The sequence below is a fragment of the Panthera tigris genome, chromosome B1 (assembly GCF_018350195.1).
Source record: "Panthera tigris isolate Pti1 chromosome B1, P.tigris_Pti1_mat1.1, whole genome shotgun sequence".
In the NCBI taxonomy this organism is placed as follows: Eukaryota; Metazoa; Chordata; class Mammalia; order Carnivora; family Felidae; genus Panthera; species Panthera tigris.
The window spans coordinates 154021051-154044099 of NC_056663.1; the positions used below are offsets into that span (position 1 = coordinate 154021051).

A 23049-nucleotide genomic window follows, 5' to 3' on the forward strand; every position below is an offset into this window, starting at 1 on the left:
ACAAGGGAGTGAATTTCCTTTAAAAATTGGTAGTGCGGGTGCCCACTTGGGGATCAGACTGAGCATTCAGCACTTTAATGCCTATGGGATATCGTTTTTTTTTTCACATGCAGAAGCCCCACTAGTTCTATTGACGCCTCTTGACTTCTAGAATCATAGCTACTGTCTTGGTGATCAACTGCTTGCCAAATATACTTTGCATTACAACAGATGTATACTGTAAACATAAAAGTTCGTCCTGCTCTAATCTGCAAAAATGCTCTTGGAAATATTCTGACTGAATAAAGATATATAGTGAGGGAAGGAAGTCTAATTTTATTTATTTTATTTTTTTGTAAAAAATAATTTGTTTGCATTACTAGAAAATGATTCTTATAAAGTGATAGTTTCATTTATTTATTTATTTATTTTTTTTTTTTTGCCAGGTGAAATTTTAAAGAAAAAATAAAGGAAAAATAAAAGGAAAGAAAAAAAGAAGAAAGGAAAAAGAGAAGAAAAAGCAAAGAAAATGAAGGAAGAAAGAAAAGAAGGAAGGAAGGAAGGAAACTTTGCTCTCTTACTGGCAGACAAACTTGCAAGACCAGCACGAAAGAAAAAGAAAAAATATCTCTTTTTTTCCACTACATTAACAGGACTCAAATTCTGGAGGAACAGAAAGCTGACTATATGTGCAATGCTAGTATCTGTACATTACATAGAAATTGTTCAATTTTTTTTCTGCCATTAGTTTTATCATCAGTTAATACAGCAAATCATAAAATATGCATTTAGCATATAATTCTAGAATTCCCCTCCATTTCATTATTAATTTGTTGTTTTATTTTGTATTCCACAGCTATTCCCACTGTGGTGAATTCAGGTTGTGAGTGACTAAAAACCACTATGTGATACAGTTTTGCTTTGTTTTTATGTTTGTTTGTGCAGCACTCCAATCTAGATGCAGCATTGTTACTAATGTCAAACAACTGTTCTGGCCTTTTAAAAATCAGGTCCTTGTAATCATAGTAACAGAGCATCAGAGATGTTAGAACAAACACAACATAATTCAACAAGGCCACAATGAGCGCCATTTTCTTCATATCTCGTTCATTAACATAATGAAGTCTCCATCTGAGGGGGAAAAGACAAGAAAGGAGAGGGCACAGGGGAATTTCAGCAGTTATCTTTCTCCCCTGGGCTGACCTAAAAATCCCAGTTAAAAAAAAAAAAAAGTCTGAAAGTTTGTGTTTGTCTTTCAAGAACAGCATAAAGATTTAGGAGTACACACATTATTACCACTGCTTATATCAACTCAGAACAGTCAACCAGGTGTTAGCAGTTTTGTCGGTTTCAATTTCTGTGTCATCTTCTATAGACTAGTGACCAAATGAGCTGGTCCTTTTGAACTTCCCTCTGGAGGGGTCCCATCTTTGTTTGGAGGAACTATAAATCCATCACTGCTACCGCGACCTAGCTGATAGTAGGTGTGCAGCTGATGGACGTGGTTTCTGGAGCCTAGGTTTGGCATGCTTTTGTAGTAAACATCTTCGGCATCACCACATTTGGCCGGTGGGGGTTCGGTCTGGGTGCTGGTGGTAACGCTCTCTGTGGCAGGCACACCAGCCAGTGCTGGCATGCTGGTGTACAGAGAGTCCCTATGGGGTGACTGGAGATCTTCTGTGTGCTCGTTGGTTAGCAAAGGGAAAAAACTCTCACTGTGGTCTTGGGGGAGCCGCCTTCTGGTGTAATGGTGTGGCTGGTGGTTCTCTGTGGAGTAGACTCTTGGGGGAAGCAAAGGAGCATCAGATTCCTCATGAATGAGTTCCAGGCCCAAACTCTCCTCGTGGTTGAAGGAGGTGGCGTCATCCAGGACAATGGCATCATCTTCACTCCCACTGCCAAGGTTATTCACCAGCTTGTTCATCAGATTCCTGTTCTGTTCACTGGAGCGCTCGTGGTTGTTCAGGTAAGACGGGATATAGTTGGAAGTGAGTTCCTTCAGAATCTTTTTCTCTAGGGCGGTCTCATTGTGGTTATAGCCACGGTCTATGATTTGCACACAGTTGCTCAGGTATTCGCCACTGGCAATGCTGTAACTATTGCCATGGTTACCATTCAGTGGTAGAGTATCCATGACACTTGTATCCCTGGCATTGTTCAGAAGCCCCTCTGAAAAAGATTACAAAACACTATGACATTTACATCCATTTGGCCACAGAACACACACACAAACACAAAGGCAGAAACATCCGACTATGAAGTATGTATAAATTGCTAGCTCGTTTAATTAATTATAAAATGGTTGGAAACAAAACATACTATTAAGTCTATATGTACACATTTCTATATACACTCGGGGACAATTGATAGGAACCTTATAAATGGAAAAGTATCTAAAATAATTCTTTAAAATAACAATTTAAAAAACCTATAAATTTGTAGTTTCCACACAAACATTGCCTGATACTATTTGAAACATATTTGGTTATAACTTAGAAAAAAAATAACGCAAAATTTTGGTGTAATCATTCATAGCTTTCAATTTATACACATCAAAGTCAATTTAATAATTCATTACCTTTAATTTTACATGTTGTTTTAACATTAAAATAGGCATAATATTAACATAATTCATGTGTGGTACTTTGAATATTCTGGTCAAAAGTGAAAGAATCAAGCAGCTTCTAATAATTTGATATATAATTTTGCAAGATTAAACATAATTCCTACACACAAAACCACAAAAGGATTATGTTAAATTTGTCAAAATGATGTAGTCATGAAATAATGCTTAGTCAAATAAATGGCACATCAAAATAATATGCATCTAGGAACTTTCAAAACAAAAATATTTAGATTTACTTTCTAATATCATTTTCTACATATTAACCCATTAGCGATTATTTAGGGTCATTAGGTAATACTACAAAAGAATGTGTAAAGACACAGGTATCTGATTCCTAAAAACATAGTGTCAGTATTAAAGATTCCATGTCATAATGAGTGATGACTTTGTGTGCATATTAAACTTTGAATTTAAAAGAGATTGAACATTTTATTCTGGGAAGAAATAGTTGCAGTGAAATAAAATTTAACCACGTGCTTCTTCAAGGTTTTTGCATTCTCTTGAATGAACAGAAATCCAAGAATCTATAATAGTTCCAAAATCAGTTCAAATGCAACCACGAAAGAAAATAAAACACAAACATTTAACCAATACTCATAAGTAAGAAAGAATATTTCTTTACAGAACAATTAATTGAAGAATTCTATTAAACTTCTCAATACACTGCTAACTTGTGAAAATATAACATTCATTCTATATCTGTGATGCAGTTATGTTTATCAAAACTGAACTCCTTCTTTGCTGGTTTAAATAAAGTGTCCCAAATGTATCAATTTATATATGGACTTTTGCTGCATACTCTGTATTCAAGTAACAGTTTCTAAAGACAGCAATGCATAAAATTCATTAAAAAGCAGCCATCACAGACATAGGGTGAAGCGATTTATTTTCATGTTATAAGATATCTTGTAGACAAATCCACAATGTTAAGAAAAATAAAAGTAAATGTTCTTTAAAGGGCCATATGTGATGGGTGATTGCTGCTGTGGAGGCTGCCATGGTATGCATGATGGTTATGGCTGAGTGACTGATGCATTGAAACGTGTGTATTACTTCCGTTGTCAATGCATTAGGTACAGGTCGGAAACAACCATAGTAAAATAAAGTGGATATGCTGCATGTGACATATATGTGTATGATGGAATGTAGTAATAAAAAATAAAAGCTTATGAATTACTTAGCAAAAATAAATGCTTAATTTAAAAACAATTTAACTCACACAAACATTACATGAGACTTAACAACTATGTTGATTATGTGACACAGTAAAAGAATCAGACAACAAAAGCGTCTAATCTCTATTAACGTAAATTTATATAAGTCGATTCATAGGCTCTTTAGTTTTTAAATTGTGAGATGAACTGTTTTTAATAACTACATCATCTATATGTGATGCAATAAAAGTGAACTAAAAAAAATTACATTTGATATGCAATGTTTAGCTTTACTCCCATACTTGTCTCTCTGTAGGGCTCTAAACGACAGCATGAAGAAAAGGAAAGAAAAAACAACAAGTAAGCTTACAGCGACAGTAGAAGAAACATGAGTAAAAAGCAAATTGATGATATGCAGAAAAAAGAGTCAAAGGAAATAATTTCCACTGCCCCCAAATTCATGAGTCTGTGTTACATGGTTTATCATAATTAAAAATACTGAAATGTTAGTCAGAAAATAAGAACCCCCCCTTAACACATGCTAATAAAATGAGTCTTTAATAAGCGTTTCTACAGTTTATAACAAATTTTAAACAAAAACACATCTATTTTAAAGTTAAGATTATCACACCAACCAAGGAGAGTAAAGATTTGAAGGCAAGCCATGACGATTCCCACAACTGCATTTCAATATTGCATATATTTACGTGTATGTATGTTTGAACATACCTGCTTCTAAGAAATGTTATTTAATTTTAAAAATTTTCAGTAAAATTATAAATAAAATCTTTAGCATGTACACAGAGGAAAAAAACACAGTTGTAGGTTTCCATATTTGTGTCTTTTTTCCTTTATGAATCTTTTTTTTCCACGTAAAAAGGTTATATTTCCCCCATTATAACTATCCAAATGCTTCTTATCATTTGTGAATAATACTGATCAGAACTGTCATTTCTGGAGCTCATATTCAAAAGTCGTGAAACTTTGAAAAAAGAAAATGGTTAAATCCAACTGTTATTCTGTATCAAGACAACAGGAGGGGAAGAAAAATACCACCATCAGTGTCCGGTTTTCTTCTGGATTCTTGCACAATCATGCAATCAAACATTTTTAGAACTGATCCTTTAAAAAACAATCCTGGCAAAATTATTTTTTAAAAAACCCTCCTATTTTAATCAGGTCATGAAGGACGGCTCTTGCTGATTTTGTTTACAGGAAGGTTAAATCATCCTAAAATCAAAACCAGGAAATTCATTGGGCTAGATCGTTTCAGGAGATTCCAGCTTGTTAGAATTTCACCATTCCTTTAAGAGATGGTTTTTGCACTTAAAAGTTGATTTGCTTTTCAGAAAAAAGACTGACTTTATTTCAAGATGGAGAGGAAGGTTCTCTTAATAAAGTTTCAAAATAGCTTTAGAAAAAATAATTTGAAATAAAGAGCCAAACCAGTATACTAACAGATGCAAATCGTTTGTAAGCTCATTATGGCTCCTTCCTTAAATGACAGAATTTTAGAACTGGAAAGCCTATGAGAGATAACTGAAGCTCAATTCCTGCTTCTCAGAGATGAGGGAACTCCAGCCAAAATAGGCTGAACCTTATCTAACTCCACCCTGCTAACAGTGGAAGAACTGAAATCAAAAAGAAAATCTTGTAGATTTCCTCTGTGCCCTACTATCTAGTTCTTCCACCTGCCTTAGGCTTTGAAGCCATCATAGAACATTTATTTATATATTTTATAATATGATCTTGTATTCTTACCACCTATCATGTATTCTTCATTATATCCTGTCCTAAGGGTATGTCTTTCTTTAAGTTCTATGGTAGAATTAGTTACTTTAAAATGTAAATTATTTTGTAAAATCATGACTTTGGCTCTATATGCTCTCTTGATAGGTTAATCTATAACAAGATTTATCTTGCAAAAATTGAATTTTCTAATCCTGATAAGAATATAATGGTCCAGAAATACAATGCATGAAGTTTTCAAAAATGTCCACAGATAGAATCTCAATCCAATATAATAAAAGCATATTATTCATCTTTATTCCTAACTCTATATGCTTCAGTAACTCTATGAACACATCTCTACATATTTTAAATAAAGGCATTACAAACAAATATGGATACTTATATCTGAATGCTCCTTTGCTTGGATGGTCTTAGTGCAACTGAATTAGAAGACCCAATAGAACAGAACCAAGTGGTACTTCAACATAAACCACTCCAGTACATACCGAGCCACCTATATTTCATGTAAGATTTCCCCTTGCCAGTAAGAATATTAAGTGCATTCATCTGAAAGCATAAGATTAGTAGCAATATGACAATCACTAAGATTTATTTGGGGTCAGTGGTAAAAAGAATGATTTTAAGCACTACCATAGTTTAATATCTTAAAAAATATTAAAACATTAAGCCATTAAATAATTTCACCTCTGACTCTGAGAAACATTAATAAAAATTGTTTGCTCTTGTTTTTAAGAAAAGTCAGTAGTATTTATTTAATTTGCTGGGAAAAACAATAAACCCATTCAGAAGAATTTGTGTATTTATTGATCATCGTAATAGCAATATCCAGTAATAAATTCCACAGGAATAAAACCTTATATGTATATGGTATTACTTTAAATTCGCATCTACAGAATTTCACTTTGAGAGTGTTTACAATAGTGTTCCATCCTTAGAAAAATCGCCTAATTTATGATTCCAGTAAAAATAAAACAGGACAAGAAAGCAGATATTGAATTAGGGAAGACATACAGATTAATAATTGTTAGTTTTTTGTTACATAAGACATTAGAAATTATATCTGAATAATCAAAAAAGCTAAACAAAATGTGGTCTAAATTTTTACATGTTCTGAAACAATATTCAATAAGTAAAACAATTTTTAGTGTTTTTCCAACTCTGCATAAAGTGAATAATGTAGAATAGATTTAATTTGCAGATATGGTATAAATCTTCACTTAACATCACTGAAAACGTACTAAGATGTCAGCACATTGCAAAATGTTTATAATGACACAATTATCTGTAACTTAACCTAATTTAAAAACAAAAAACAAAAAAAACCCAGCCTGTATAAGGTCTGCTGACTTGTTCTGTTAAGCCACATTTGTTATGTTGTGAAATATACAACAAGTGTTATGTACACTTCACTGAGGGCCACAATAAAATAGGGACATTGACAGAGGAGAGACAATTTAGAGAGGGAACCACCAGGAAGGATCCAGAAACTATCTCGTATTGATGGCACCGGGGTGGTTTTACTGGGGAAATGGAGGACTCAAAGAAGCCAGATCAATTGCTTTCAAAGTATTTAAAAGGATTGACACAGAAAGCAGAATACTTTGCTCTTCCTTGCTCTAGAAGGCAAATCAAAGTATCATGGTCAGAGGCAAATTTCAGCTCAGTGGAAGGAAAAAATATACATAACAAATGGAGGATTTCAACAACTGAATGTATGAAATCCTGAGGGGAGAAGGGTCCCATTAAAGGAAATGGGCACAGGCTGACAGAATGTCAGCAATGTGGTGAAGAGAATTCATGAGCTCTATCCCTGCTTTTGATTCTCAAAGTCTGATTCTTAGACATGCAGGCCTTCTGAAACTTGATAATTCAAAAATTCGCTAATTACTTCATCCTACTGAGATACAGTTTGAGCATATTCCTGAAGTCACTCTGTATTACTGACTTCAGAAATTTTGAAATAATTTAAAATCATCCTTTGTCCCTGGCAAGGTATCTGGGAAACTCAGAAGGTTTTAGACACCCAATTTCAGTTCTGCAACAAGCAAACTTTCATGGGATGGCCACTCACACCAAGTTTTACACACTCATGCCACTAATCTTTTATCTCTGACTGAGAAGGAAAAGAAAACACAGAGATTCCCATAAAGAATAATAGAAATTTTATTCAGAATTGCCTAGGAAAGCTAATATACTGCTAATCTGTCACATCCAACTTCAAACAACCACTTTTAAGTCTCTTTGTTATAGTGAATTTTCTTTCAGATATAATATTACATAAGTGGATCCCTAACTAGGACTTTTCTTTTAGGAAAGTTTTATTTGACTAATTTTTTTCCTGTGGTTTCTTCCAAATGATATGAATTGTTTTAATTTCTTGTGCCCCAGTACATCTTTATTCTTAGAGAAGGTAATGCCTGTCCAAACACTCATATTGTAAGTGGTTTTAAAGAGATTTATGCTTATTTGTTTGGGATGTAATTAAAATTTTATATCATTTAAAGTAATTAAATTTTCATATCATTCAGAAGAACCATATCCCAAAGCTTTGTTTTTCACAGGTAGCCACAGCAGGAAAAAAAATCCCGACTGTCCTGAGTCACTCACACAGGCAATGGCAAGCTAGTGTGGAACCTAACTTGGTATTGTTCAGTTCAATAGCAAACGGAATGGATCTTTTCTCCGTGGCTTAGCTCAATGTAATTTTCCATGGAGCTGATCTAAGTGCTTTCAACAGTACTGATGCCTTGCACCTAGAGTATTCTTCATGGCATAACAAAGATTACTTTCTTGATCTTATACCATTAAGACTATCAAATCAAGTCTTTCTTTATTTTACTTACCTTAGGCAAATTCTCATTTCTCAAAATACATACATGGGTGTTTAATATAGAAATCAATCAACAACAAGACAAGCACTGACACGACACAATACATTTTATAACATTACAGAGAAACAAACACGTATTGGTGAATTAAGCATTTGTTTATCAGAAGGAGGGAAACCATTTGTTACTAAAGGAAACCTAAGGAAAATGGAAAATAAAAGCACCAAGAGGGGTGGAAGGCAAAGGGAGTCTGTGTGTCTGCTTCCAAAAGAAAGAAAAGGCAGTGGAAAGAACGCAAAATAGAATGTGGCCATAAAAGCTACATAAAATGGGACTCTCACTTGAAAAAATTAAGATAAACTCCAGCACACCTTGTGCGTTGTACATGCTGACAGAAGGGTTGTTACAGACCGCCGGTTCCCCAAGCAATGTATTATAGGGATTGTTAGTACCATGCGGACGAAGCAGAGCATTGCTTATAAGATGATTAGCCATGGCTCCTGGAGCAGCCCCATAGAAAGACAGAGAAAAAAAAAAAAAAAGGTCAATCAGGCAAATGTGTTTGAAAAAAAGAAAGGAAACATTTAGAATGACAACAGTTGATATAGTCCTGATTACAGGCAGGCAGCTAATTAGACTCAAAAATATATGCCACTAAAGCACACATGTTTCCAATAATGCACATATCCAAGAGTCAATGGGAAAGAAAGAAAATGGTTTATGATGTTGATTAAGCCATATATAGGGTGTTCTCTTTCCCAAAGTATAAGCAAGAGTATACTCCCATGCTTGCTAAAAATAAAAAATAAAAAAATGAAAGCAAAATATAGTCTTCCATATAAACAAAACACAAAACAAAAGCTGAAAAAAAAAGTTTAAAACACGGAAAGAAAAGCCAAAATAAACAAAACATTCCCTCATTCACAGAAACCGTTGGGTTGTTTTCAATGAAAGTAAAAAAGAATAAAAGGCAACATTTACAATAAAACACACATTTGGAGAGCAGTTGTGGACACAACAGAAGAATTTGACATTTCTTAAAATTCTAAGAAAAGGAATCCCTTACATCAAAATAAGATATAATCACTCTCGTTAGTACACTGTAGTAAGCATACTAATTAGGTGATTTTACAAATCTAATAATCATATGGATATTATTTTAAATATTTCAAATAAAGTATTGACTTCATAATATCCAGCATATATATAATTCCATTTTCCATTTTCCATTTTCCAACTGGTTGTTTGAACTTTGGCCCATAAAGTAAGAAAGCTAAATTATTTCATCTCTTTGTAAATAGATGTACCTTGTGCCTAATATATCATTAGTATGAGTTGCAACCTCCAACCTCCAAAATTGTTTAACCAAAAAAAAAAGCAAAATATCAGAGGAATAGTTTTATTAAACATAATTAGGCCATGTGTAAAAAATGATAGGCAGAATGCATGTTTATGTTAGATGATAAAGAAAGAAAATGTGACTGAGGAGAGGAAAATACAAATTGTATGAGGATAGTCAGATTGAACACAAGTATTTGTTAATTCAGTATATACATTAGAGAATGAAAATACAATCAGTAGACCAGGAGAAAATATTTGCAAACAAATTTACAAATATTTGCAATCCAAGAAAAGTTAGTATCTGGAATACAGGAAGAACTCTTAAAAGTCAACAGTAAAAACAAACAAACAGACAAACACCCAAACAACCCAAAGCAAAAAACTAACAACAACAACAAAAAACCCAATCTAATTAGAAAATGGGCCAAAGACATAAAAAGACATTTTACAGCAAAGGATATACAGGTGGCAAACAAGACCATGAAAAGAATTGCTATTAGCTATTAAGAAAATGCAGATTAAAACCACAATGTGGGGAGCCTGGCTGGTTCAGTTGTTTTAGCATCTGACTGGATCTCGACTCAGGTCATGATCTCACAGTTTATGAGTTTGAGCCCTGTGTCGAGTTCTGCACTGACAATGTGGAGCCTGCTTGGAATTCTCTGTCCATCTCTCTCTGCCACTCCCCCACTCGTGCTGGGTCTCTTTCTCTCTAAAAATAAATAAACTTAAAAAAAATTATTAAAGAAACCAATGTGACATCACTACACACTTAAAATTTAAATGGTGACAACATTAAATGCTGGCAAGGGTGAAGAAAACTGGATCTTTCCTACTTTGCTGGAGGAATGTCAAATAGTATAGCTACTCTGGAAAATAGTTATAAAAGTAACCATTCAATTACCATACCACCCAGCAATTGTACTCTTAGACATTCATCCCAGATAAAATGGAGATTTATGTTCACATAAAAACCTATACATGAATGTTCATGCAGCCTTATTTATAATAGTCCATAATGGAAACAGCCCAGATATCCTTCAGCTGGTGAATGGTTAAGCAATCTGTGGCACATCCTTACCAGGAAACACTATTCATTAATTAAAAAAAGAACAATTATTGATACAACAAACTGGATGAATCTCTGGATAATAATACAGAGTAAAAAAGACAATCCAAAAGGTTATGTACTAACTGATTCCATATATATATATATATATATATATATATATATATATATAATATATTTCCATATAGATATACATAAGATTCTTAAAATGACAAAATGATAGAAATGGAGAACAGATTAGTGGTTGACAGGGGTAAAGATGCAAGGGGGAGGGAAGTGGAAATGGTCATACATGGGCAACATGAGGCTTCCCTGTGGCTATGGAGCTATTCTGTATGTAGGCTATGCTGGTATAACACAAACCGAGTCTTGATAGATAGAATTGCATTGAACTAAACACACACACACACACTCACACACACACACACAAATACAATGAAATATAAGTAATATTGAAGACATCTGAACAAGACTGCTGGGTATCGGTCAATATTCTGGCATGATTTTGTAGTATAGTTTTACAAGGTATTATTGAAGAACACTGGGTACAAGGAACACAATCTCTTCACTATTTCATATAACTGTAAGTGAATCTACAATTATCGCAAAATAAGTAATCTATATTGAATGAAACAAAAATATTTATTCATAGAAAATGCAAAAAATGAGAAGAAAAAACTTGGCCATGGTAGTTTTATTTTATTTTTTTTCAAAATCATAGTTCTTTGTTATATAGCAAATTATCAATCAAGTAACACCTATTTTATCTATTTTTTTAAGTAAGCTCTATACCCGATGTTGGGGTTGAATTCATGATCAAGAGTCGCATGCTCTACCAACTGAGACAGCCAGACACCCCAAATAACAGATATTTTAACCTCAAAATTGGGTAAGTGAACATCTCTAGATTTAAAGTACAATATAGCTTGTCGGATTTATAAAACTGGAAGGTTACAATTCTTTCAGGAAATAAGCCATGTGTTTGCATCCTACACATTCCACACAGAACTAGCACAGAAGTAGCACAAAATTTTCCACTTATTAAATGCTCGATGAGTATTTGCTGAAATTGTACAACATACACATTTAAATGTTTTTAACAGAGTGAGACGGCAGATCTCCACTTTATCGTACAATGGATCAATCAGGATGTCACTTCCCACTGATAAATATATAGAATACCAGCAAGAAAAACTACAAAGAGTTGGCTATTGTGCCATTCAGATAAGAAACAGAATACTATACATCTTAAACATGTGTATCGTTGATGTTACACAAATTTATGATTGTTAGAGACCAGATTTGGCCTGCACAACATTTTAAAAAAGCAAACTACCTGTAAATTGCACCTGCTACTAATGTTTATTATTCTAGCCTTCAAGTTACAATACAATTACAATTCTAGCCTTCCAATACAAATAATTACTTTCTAAAATTACTCTAAGAATTTTAACAGAAAATGAAAGGTGTAAACAACTTAAAATGAACTAGGGTAAAAACCCTAAATATATAAAATTGCTAAAATTCATTATTTTCCCTCATAGATCAAATAAGGGTTAGATCTTTATGGCTGGAGCATCTATCTGTATTTCTTCTTCTTCTTCTTCTTTTTTTTAAATGTTTATTTATTTTTGAGAGACGGAGAGACACAGAGTGCGAACAGAGGAGGGGCAGAAAGAGAGGGAGACACAGAATCCCAAGCAAGCTCCACACTATCAATGCAGAACTCAACGTGGGGCTTGAACTCAAATCGCGAGATCATGCCCTGAGCCAAAACCAAGAGTCAGATGCTTTACCAACTGAGCCACCCAGGCGCCCTATATCTGTATTTCTATATATTTTCCTTCATTACTACATATTTCTTAATTTGAACTGATTAAAAAACAAACAAGCTGGGAAGATTGCATGCTACTTCTGCCCACTTGCTTCACGTAGATTGCCAAAGAAAATATTCCTTTGTCATATCTGTCTCTCTCTATATGTATATATATTTTTCTATACCAATGTAAAAGAATATGCTCTGTGATTTAAAATAAGGAAACAATTGAGTTAGGAAGAACCAAACATAAGCAAAAAGCATGTGACTCAATATTTTTTCTGGCTGTCATTCAGTTTATTTAAAGGTTAAAAATATAAGAACAAACAATTTAATCACACAAAAATGGAGTTCTGTAATTGAATTCTAATGAAGCTATCAAAATTTTTGATAGATAGGCCATCTGGTCATAGCTTTCCTAGCATAAAGTTGTTTTTAGTTTTGCTAAGTGTATTCTAAGTTTTGAATATACCTAAAGACACTCTTATTAGTGAAATTACTAATGTAGGAAGACTGAGTTTTTTTTTATTTGTCAATTCTTGCTAATCTGGAAAGTCCAGCAACAATAACAGAAATGCTATTGGTATACAGCCATGGAGTGATACAATGTTGACTAAATGGAACAATATTCAGTCCCAGCCACGTGGCTTTGGAAGGTAGCTTCCTCAAAACCAAGTGTAACCCAGATCAGGTACAGATCTATAGTCACAATGAGTCACATACAGTCATAATTAAGATCCACCTGCTTTTAAATCTAAAACTACACAAATACTGATAAAAATAATCTAGAACTTTCCAACAAAATACATTTTCTTCTTTATCCTTGGTATTAAGAGCCTTTTTCCTGATAGAAGAAGGATCACTGGTTAAAGTTGCTTTTTTATGATGACTCACCTTTTTACATCTTATGCCCCATTTGAAATCAAGTTAATTAGTGTCACTATAACTGACTTTAACCCTAAAAATTGAGTTAAAATATAAGTGAGGGCTCAGTAACAGGAACTGAGGAATAGGATATCAAATTTGATCATTAGAGTTTTGCAGAGTATGAAGTTGTGGATAAGCTTTATGGGTTTGCTGGTTTGAAAGAATGAGGGATATGTTTGAGTGACCAGTTATCTGTGGTTTGATTCCCTAGTGTTAGAAGGCAATCATTTTCCATCATTTTATGGACACTCAAATCTTGCAAGAGGCTGTTTTTCCTGTTGCCATTCCAAACAAGTGCGATAAGGTGTTTTCGCATGGTTCCTACAGTCCATGATCACATTTATGCATTTCAATTGTACCTTTGAAAGGTGGCCCTGTGTCAAAAACACTGGCTTGTTGCCAATGCCTAGATCTCTTAACTAAAAACTTGTACAGAACCTGTCTTCTTGGGTCTTTTGTGTACAAAGTTACATTTGTCTTTTTCCATAGCTGCACTACATTTCACTTGTCTTAGCTGAAGCCTATTCTGTTTGCTTCTGGCTGTTTCCCCAATTTACCCAGGTCACTTTGAATTCCGATACTATTTTCCAAGGTACTGTCCATCCTGTCTCTTCCTCTTCCTTCCAACTAACTTCTGATTTGTAAACTTCCCTTCTAATAGCTATGAAATTGCTGCAGACTTCCAAGAAGATCGGTGTTTACAGACCATCTGTCACTGTTTTTCAGCTAAAAAGTTAAGCTTACTGGTTAGTCAGGTTGAAGACACAAATAAGCTGATGTTGCTGGGTAGAGAAGATAGTTACAACACTACATATGGGAAAAGAATGTTTATGTACAAATTTCATTGGAATGTAAACGCCAAAAAAACAAGGAATACACTGGGTTTTATTACCGCTCTGTACCAAGGGTCTAGAATAGTTCCCAGAGCTTGGTAAATACTTGCTTAAATAATGAAAAAAAGCCCATGTGAAATCTATGGCATCTTTAATGTAACAAACTAACACAAGTCATTTTACCAATTATGAGCAGTTTTATAATTTGAGTAAATTTTTTACAAGTGCCAATTGTCTAATTCCTAATGTGATTTATTTCCTTCTAACACTATACCAGGTATATTTAAAGCAGGAAAAAAACACTCATGTAATTATTTGGAAATACAAATTGCTACTTGAATACTAGCTGCAGATAATATGACAAGACGGGGGGAAAACTCAGCACAACCTACTGTGACTTAAAATAAAAAGCTCAAATTGGGTAAAAAAAAGCTCAAGGTAAAAACCTCAAAGCAGTAATATAAAAATAGTTGTTTCTTAATTATCTGACACACTAAATCCTGGGTACAGTCTAGTCAAAACTGCCTATTTGCTGTCAGAAACAAGGGTAAGGTCTTTAATAAAACCATGGAAAAGGAATTAAGTTGACTTTCAATATATGTGAATCGTCAACAAAACTGTCAACAGAGAGCTAACCAAGAGATCTTTATTTCTAGTAAAAGCATGATACAAAGCAAAAAGGGATTTTCATATTCCATGCTGAAAAACATAGGGAAGTTTTTCTGACAATTATTTGCAAGTCAGATCCCAAACCTACTGAAAAACATGAAGTGTAAAATCATAGTCATTTTAAGAAGAGTCTTTTTTACTTTATTTATACCTGAAGATAGAGATAGACATAAAAGTTTCTGAATGAGTGAAATTTGAATGGGATAATAATGAGTACACCCTTTTCAAATGCACAGGTTTACCACAAAAGTGTTGTATTTTTTTCATTATGAAAATAAAATAGGTGTTTTGACTCGGGCAGGCCTTGAATGACAACACTGTCTAGGCCAGTTCAGTGTGATACACGTAATTGAGGCCTGAAAACTGAAGGAGCTGGAGCTGCAGGCTTTGAAAGTGTGAAGTGAAAAAAAGATCTGAAAAAAGATGACAGTTGAATCCCACTTGAATCCATATCATATCATTCAGAAACGTTTTCAAACGTTTCTTCTTGACAGCAGGCTAACCACAGTATGCTGAAAAGCTCTTAAAATAACTTGAATTGTCACTCTGCTCTGCCCCTCACTTTTTTTTTTAAATGTACTTTCGTTCTTATTTGTCTTATTGGACAAGCAAAGGTGTATAGTTCTAGACCCTGGTGTTCTAACGAACCAACTGAATATCCCATTCCTGAGAGTCTCATACCAACATGTCTAATTTTCAAATTCTTGTTATTTATGAATATATAGGATGATAAATTTTTTGTTTGTTTTATTTCAATAAAACAGTTTCACCTGGATAATTCTTTCTTCTTTAATATGTTTTGTCCTCCATTACATCCCCTCATGGTTCTCTCTCCCTTGATTCGACGTATTTTTTGTTTTATGAAGCCATTTCCATGACATGGACTGACTAATGCATATCAATTGGAGTTATAAATAAAGCAAAGTTACTACTGGATAATGCCTCTGTGCTTCTGTCTTCAGAACATAATTTTGGCCCATCACGGAGGCTTCATTTTGTACAAGTAAAAAATAGCTTCATTAGTGACGGTATTTTCTACAGAGTTAAAATACTAACTTGAGTGTTAAACAAAGGGTCTTTTACCAGGAGATGGAGGGGTCAAGTTGTGACCCCCTTAAAATTGTATGTAAAATGGTTTAGGTGCATGTTTGTGAAGCCAGTTGGGCACCCACACATGACTGCTTTTCTTTCTGGTGAAAGGGTCCTATGGCTTTGATTTCCTTTTCAAAGAGCTAAGAAAACTGGCATAAAGAAAAAATAAAAAAGGTAAGCCTTTTTCTTTAGTGAGTTAACTTTATTTTAAAATTTTTTTAACGTTTATTTATTTTTGAGACAGAGAGAGACAGAGCATGAACAGGGGAGGGGCAGAGAGAGAGGGAGACACAGAATCGGAAACAGGCTCCAGGCTCTGAGCGGTCAGCACAGAGCCCGATGCGGGGCTTGAACTCACGGACCGTGAGATCATGACCTGAGCCAAAGTCAGACGCTTAACCGACTGAGCCACCCAGGCGCCCCTAGTGAGTTAACTTTAATACAAAGAAGAAAACTGGAAAAAATGAATCAGAAGGACCCCACACACATCTTATGTATGTAGGTATTACCCGATGAATTGCAGTATAACATAATGGAAGAAAGTTATAACTCAGAATTTAGAAGTAAATAAGGTTTTAACATTATCTAATCTACTACCATCATTTACTACATAAAGAAACAGGTCCAAAGACATTCATAATCTGTTCAAGGTCACACCTGACTCTGGTGATTTTATTTAAACATATTTAAACAGTAATGTTTGAATATTTTTAGCATCCTCTCCCAAAATTATGTTTTTTTATTAATGTTTATTTATTTTTGCAAGGGGTGGAGGGGCAGAGAGAGGAGGACAGAGGATCCAAAGCAGGCTTTGTGCTAACAGGCTAACAGCAGCAAGCCCGACGTGGGACTTGAACTCACGTACTGCGAGATCGTGACCTGAGACAAAGTCAGATGTGCAACTGACTGAGCCATGCAGGTGCACCCCAAAAACATGTTTTGATAACATTTTATTAGGAGCCTTATAGGAGTGCATTACTTTTCTGTAATGGTCAATTATTTAATTTTCATATTCATGTGTTAATTTATATAACACAAAGAAACAAAAATGAAAGTAAATCGATAAGAGACTTGCACATCTATGGAAAACTGATTGAATAGGCATTGTCTATTTTAAGTACTTTGTTTCCTGTTTTTTCTTTTTCTGTGTAACAATGAAATATCAACATGCACACACAATCTACAGACAGTGCAAAAATGGTAAGTTCAACTTTAAAGGCTTATTTTATAAAATAGGAACAGCCATATAAATCAAGACCAAGTTGTTTATAATCATTAACAAAACTAAAAGAATCTGCATGCTATCCTTAAAAATTATATAAAATAATTTTAAAAACCACAGAAACCATAATTTTATATTTTGTACTGTTTTTATTCAAATAATTAATGAAATTACAAAGTGTCAAAGAAGAAATATTTTATTGAAAGCCAAGAAACCTTCATCATTTTTTTCTGAAGTCATAAATTGAAGAGCTGACATCTTGATTTATCACACTGTGCACTTTTAATAGCCAACAAGTTTGCTATTAAATTTTAATCAACCTGCCTATTAAATTTCTTTCAAATGGTTCGGAGATACCTCAGCTTTTTTTAATAGAAAATTCATTCACTGGGAATCTATTACCATGGACTTCAATGATATGTTTTCTCCAAAGTACAGATTTGGGTTATTGTTAGTTCAATACGAAATTAAATATTCTGAATGTAGAGGTTTTGTTCTATTGTAATATAGAAGTTCAAAGATTTAGATGTGGGAACCCTAGACATTACCTTGTCTATTTGTCTTTATTTTGCGCTAGATGACATTATATAGGTCTTCTTGTCCAGACGCATGGTTTTTTCTACAATAAATACTTAGAAGTCAAGTTACTGGCCATATATTGCTCACATTTCAATTTAGAACATATTGCCAAAATTCTGTCAAATGTATTTGTATCACTTTACACTTCCATGAGAAATTAAATTTCTCAGATTCTTACTAGGACTTAGTATTGTAAGCCTGATATTTTTGCCAATTTCATACAAGTATCACACGATATCTCATATTACTATTATGCTTTGCACTTCCCTGATTACCAAAGAGATGGGGTCATTTTTCATGTTTATTGGCCATAAGGGTCTCTCATTCTGTGAATTGCCCGTTCTTATCTTTTGCCTGTATATATTGGTTTATAGACATTCTTTATACAATGTAGGCATAACATTTTGTGTGTTATATGTTGTTTACTCTTTCTCCCAATATCTTACTGTTATGAATACTGTTTACATTTTGAGGCAAGAACATTACTTTTTGTTATAGTTCATAATCTTAGTTATTTTGTTTTTAAGAACTCCTTCTTTAATCTAAAATCTAAAGTGTATATATATACACATATATATAGCTTTAAAGTTTAATTTTTTGTATTATATATTTATATTTTATATTATATAATATATATTGCATTACATATTATAATTATATATAATAATTTTACATAATTAGCTGAAAGCAAAGCTTCTCAAAGATCTTGGGTTTTCTGACAGCTCAAGACAAATATGGTAGAATTGGAACTTAGAATTCTTGGTGAATCTTGGCTGCACAACAGTGTAAGTGGTTAATCTGTAACGGAAATGATGAACCTATACTATTCAGTCATTCATCTCTAAAACTCATCCTTTGTAATCAAAGGGATATCTTTCTGTGTGCTGTTAAATTGGGACGTGTTGAATACATTTGGACATTTGTGAATACATTCCATAGTACTGAAAACAAAAATACTAAGCCTAAAGATAACCAGCTGAGTTTGCTTAACCACAGGCAAAATAGCGGTAAATTACAGTTCTTTTTAGTAAATCAAAGGCATTTAGCATAAGAGTATTTATCTTTGTCATTCACACTATATTTAATTCATTTTCTCTACATCAGATTATCTCTTGATATCTGTTAATGGTATGTAGCCAATTCCACAGCTATATTTATTTATAAATCACACACAGCTTGTGCATTTTCATTTAATAAAACACACTTCAGAAAAAAAAAAACGAAAATATAGTAACTACTTAACAATAGGAAATGATTTACCAATGTGAAAAAAATCTGACTTTTTGTATAATGCTCTGTACTATATTGACAGACTTTCCTATATTGAACAAATTGTATAGCTTACATGCAGAAAGTCTATCCTGGCTAAAACCTGAATATTAAATTTAGAACCAACATTTTAAAAACATGTCTGAGAAAAGTAAATTCAAAGAAGTTATCTATGAACAAAGAGATTCTTAATAACGTTCAGAGAAGGCCTATTTCATCATATAATCATAATTTTGTCCTTCTTAGAAATGAGGCTGTTTCAGGAAACTTACATTGTTTCCATTTGTCTACATCAAGATTAACTATCTTCTTTCAATCTGTGTATCCTCTCAAATCTTTCTTAATTCTCCAATGATTTTCCAGGGTTATAAATTACTTCCTATGAATGTGATGGGTAACTTATCTTAGTTTTTGAAGCACCCACATTCCTTATAATGATAAATTATGAAGAAAGACTATTAGGAAAATCATAGGAGAACCTATCAGATAAACACTTACTTTCAAATGACATGCAGTATATAAGGTTGAGCTATGTAAAGTATATGCTTCTGTATGTAATGTAGTTCAATAAAATAGAAGCTATTTTAATCAGATACTACACAATTATTGATAATGACAATTTAAGTACTATATCTTTCTTTTTTCTTCCTTTTTTTAGTGTTTTTTTTTTTTTGAGAGACAGAGAGAAAGAGGAAACAAACAAGTGGGGGATGGGCATATAGAGAGGAGACAGATTATTCCAAGCAGGCTCTGTGCTGTCAGTGCAGAGTCCAATGTGGGGCTCAAACTCATGAACCATGAGATCATGACCTGAGTCAAAGTCAAGAGTCAGATCCTTAACTGACTAAGCCACCCAGGTGCCCCATAAGTATCTTTTTCTAATGAGGGCTCTCTTTGGCTAACCCTCTTCCACAATTTAATTTTTCATATAATTGAATTAATCTCTAATTACTTTGAAAGTAGCAGATATAAGTTAATACAATCTATTTCTTAGAAAAAATAATTTGAACAAGTAATGATTTTGTTAATTAACTTTGGATGCTATAAACTACATTATATCATCAGAACCTTTATGTTTATAATCCAGTAGAAACATTTTTCCAGATGAGAGGTACAGTCAGGTTTTGTTTTTAAATTTTAAGACAGTCCATAGTTTTTGTGAAAACTGGAATTAGCACATAAAATAGTTTAATTTATACATCATCAGTATCTTTTTGAAGTTAACTCAAACAGATTTTCTACTCGTTCTAGGCATTTTCACATTGTCCTGACAAGGTACAATATCAAATTCAGAAGTATAAATAGCTGGGGAAAGTTGTATCTTTGGTTGGTTCTAATACTAAATCATTATAGGCAGAAGCTATTTACCTGATTTTTTAACAAAATTTTTCCCTGACCAAAATGTTCATTCATCCTTTTACTGAAACATAAAAAATTAAAGTTAAAGGATTCTACCAGTAAAGTACCTTGAGGCCTTCCAGGAAAGAAGACAATGATTATAAAAATCTTCTTGCAACCTAAGTCCTAAAACTAGGACAATAATGCATAGCAAATCAGCATATTCCATACCAAACAGTTTTGAAAAGTATGGCCAACCCATTTCTCCATATATTTACAGTATTTTAAAGCTTTTCTTTCACTAAATGAATAGGCTGAAACCACACTAAAGAACTATACCTAGAGCAAAATAAAGTAGAAGGAAATCAATGGTACATGAAGGAAATTAAGAAATAAAGATGTTATAACTTGTGGTTTTAAGAATATCTTATTTCCATGTGAAGTGATAAAAATCACTTTGAAATACATTCTTGGAAAATATCTTTATTCTAATCTTAGCAAGCTTCATGAAAAACTGTCATAATAAGAAAAGAGTGAAAATTTTTGTTGTCATGAATAGGGTTTCGTGCTCAGATAGATCTTGTTTGGGATCTAGATTTTGTCCTTTTGGAATCATTTCACAAACCTGGCTTCTTCATGGAAATAAAGACAATGGATGAATAATGAATAGTGTACAATAGGCAAATTTGTAGCTGTACACATTAAAAGAGAAATCCCAAGTTGATCAAAAACTATAAAGAGCCATACTGTGTTCTAATAGAAAAAAGAATACCAGCAATTTCGGAAGAGAAGTTGAGTATGTGTGTTTAGTTGTTCAAAATATATATTTTTTGAAAAATTATATCTTCAGCGATGAAACAACAGTAATATTTCAAAAATCAGTGGAAATGTTTTATAGTGTTACATTTAGAAACTATCAAGGTATTTCACTGCAGCTTGTTTGACTAATAGTAAAGAGGTATGAGGGGGGCACGGGGATGGCCCAGTTAATTAAGCATCCGACTCTTGATTTTGGCTCAGGTCATGATCTCACGGTTCTTGAGTTTGAGCCCTGCGTTGGGCTCTGAGCTGACAGTGCTGAGCCTGCTTGGAATTTTCTCTCTTCCTCTCTCTCTGCTCCTTTCCCCTCTCTCATTCTCTCTCTCTCTCTCTCTCTCTCTCTCTCTCTCAAAATAAATAAATAAGCTTTAAAAGAAATAAAGAGATAAGAGATAGTGCGAACTATATATAAGGCAGTCAGATAATAAACCATAATAAAAAAGAATCTACACAGAGAATTCTCTTTGTGAAGGGATCTATAAAAGCTATAATAATAATAATAATAGTAGTAGTAGTAGTTGTAGTAGTAGTAAAATACAAACCATTTTTGCTACTGTAGAGTTGATTATGAGAGGCTGGATGGTTATGATTGAAATGATTTACATCAAAGAGACAAATTTAAAAGCAAAGCATAAGAAGGACTCACTGGACAAGCATTTTAAAAGTCTTCTTTTTCAGTTCCTACCAACAATTTATAGCAAGAATATTTGCCCCAATTGTGTAGAAATCAATATTTAATATACTTAATTTTGTAATGGAGAATTTATTCTGAAAGTTATTTGGTCTCCTTGAGTTAGGAATCAAGATACTAATAGCATTGTTTACTTATCTATTTGACATAGCATTTCACTTTTACAACCTGTAACTATTTTACTTTTGTGTTATTAAACTGATTTTCCTAACACAGAAGATTTCCTTATTTTTTGTACATTTTCTGATTATGTCTTTATTGATGACATGTATAAAGGAAAGGAATTAACACAGGAAGCAATGTTGCCTCATTTACAAATGAAGAATGTAAACGTCAAAAAATACTAGATATAAATGTAATGTGAATTTCATATGAAAACTTTATCCATGTCATATATACTTATATTTGTACTCATAATATCACAATGCTTATTCATAACAAAAAGTAATTTGTTATACAGGTTGTACTCTGATTTATTAGCTATGCACATCATTTAACTCTTGCAAATTCCTCAAATAGACGTCAAGTTATAGCAGGATCTGGTTAATGTTTACAAACAATTTTATAATCCTTCAAAGCAGCAAGGCTTTTGAGAAATATGACATATTTTATGCATATAAGCCAAATTTTATTTACTGACATTAATAAAGTGCAGTGAATGAGTATGAGGGTTTCACCCTAGTACGCTCTAATTTATAGAAATCATTAATTGCTGTGAAACACCACTTACACATCTTCATTTGCATTTTTCTTTAAAAACACAAAAGCAAAATAAGTTGAAAAGCCTGAATATTAATGAGGTGACAGGCGATTTATTGTGAAGTTTCTTCTGCCTCAGTGACCAACCTCCCGGGAAAGACAATACAGGCTCTGAGAAGACATGAGTTTTAAAATGGGAATGAGTCACATCCCTGCTCTGCTACACCACTGGTTATTTAGCAGGACTGTTTGAATTGAACTAGTGTTCTCTAAGCTTCTGAAGGGCAGGATAGGGCTTGGAGGAAAGAGAAGACAGTGTTTGCTTATTTTATTATCTAAGGTAGGG

The 23049-nt window shown here is 33.3% G+C and overlaps 1 protein-coding gene across 3 annotated transcripts in view; it reads right to left on the reverse strand.

Moving 5' to 3' along the window:
- Positions 1-477: 477 nt before the first annotated feature.
- ADGRL3 (adhesion G protein-coupled receptor L3) overlaps positions 478-23049 on the reverse strand; it is a 687513-nt gene continuing 664941 nt past the window's right edge. For all 3 annotated transcript variants that reach the window (XM_042984449.1, XM_042984448.1, XM_042984447.1), the window contains one exon: positions 478-2148. In XM_042984449.1, the coding sequence (XP_042840383.1) occupies positions 1349-2148 (800 nt within the window). In that variant the 3' untranslated portion in view covers positions 478-1348. The remainder of the gene's footprint in view (positions 2149-23049) is intronic.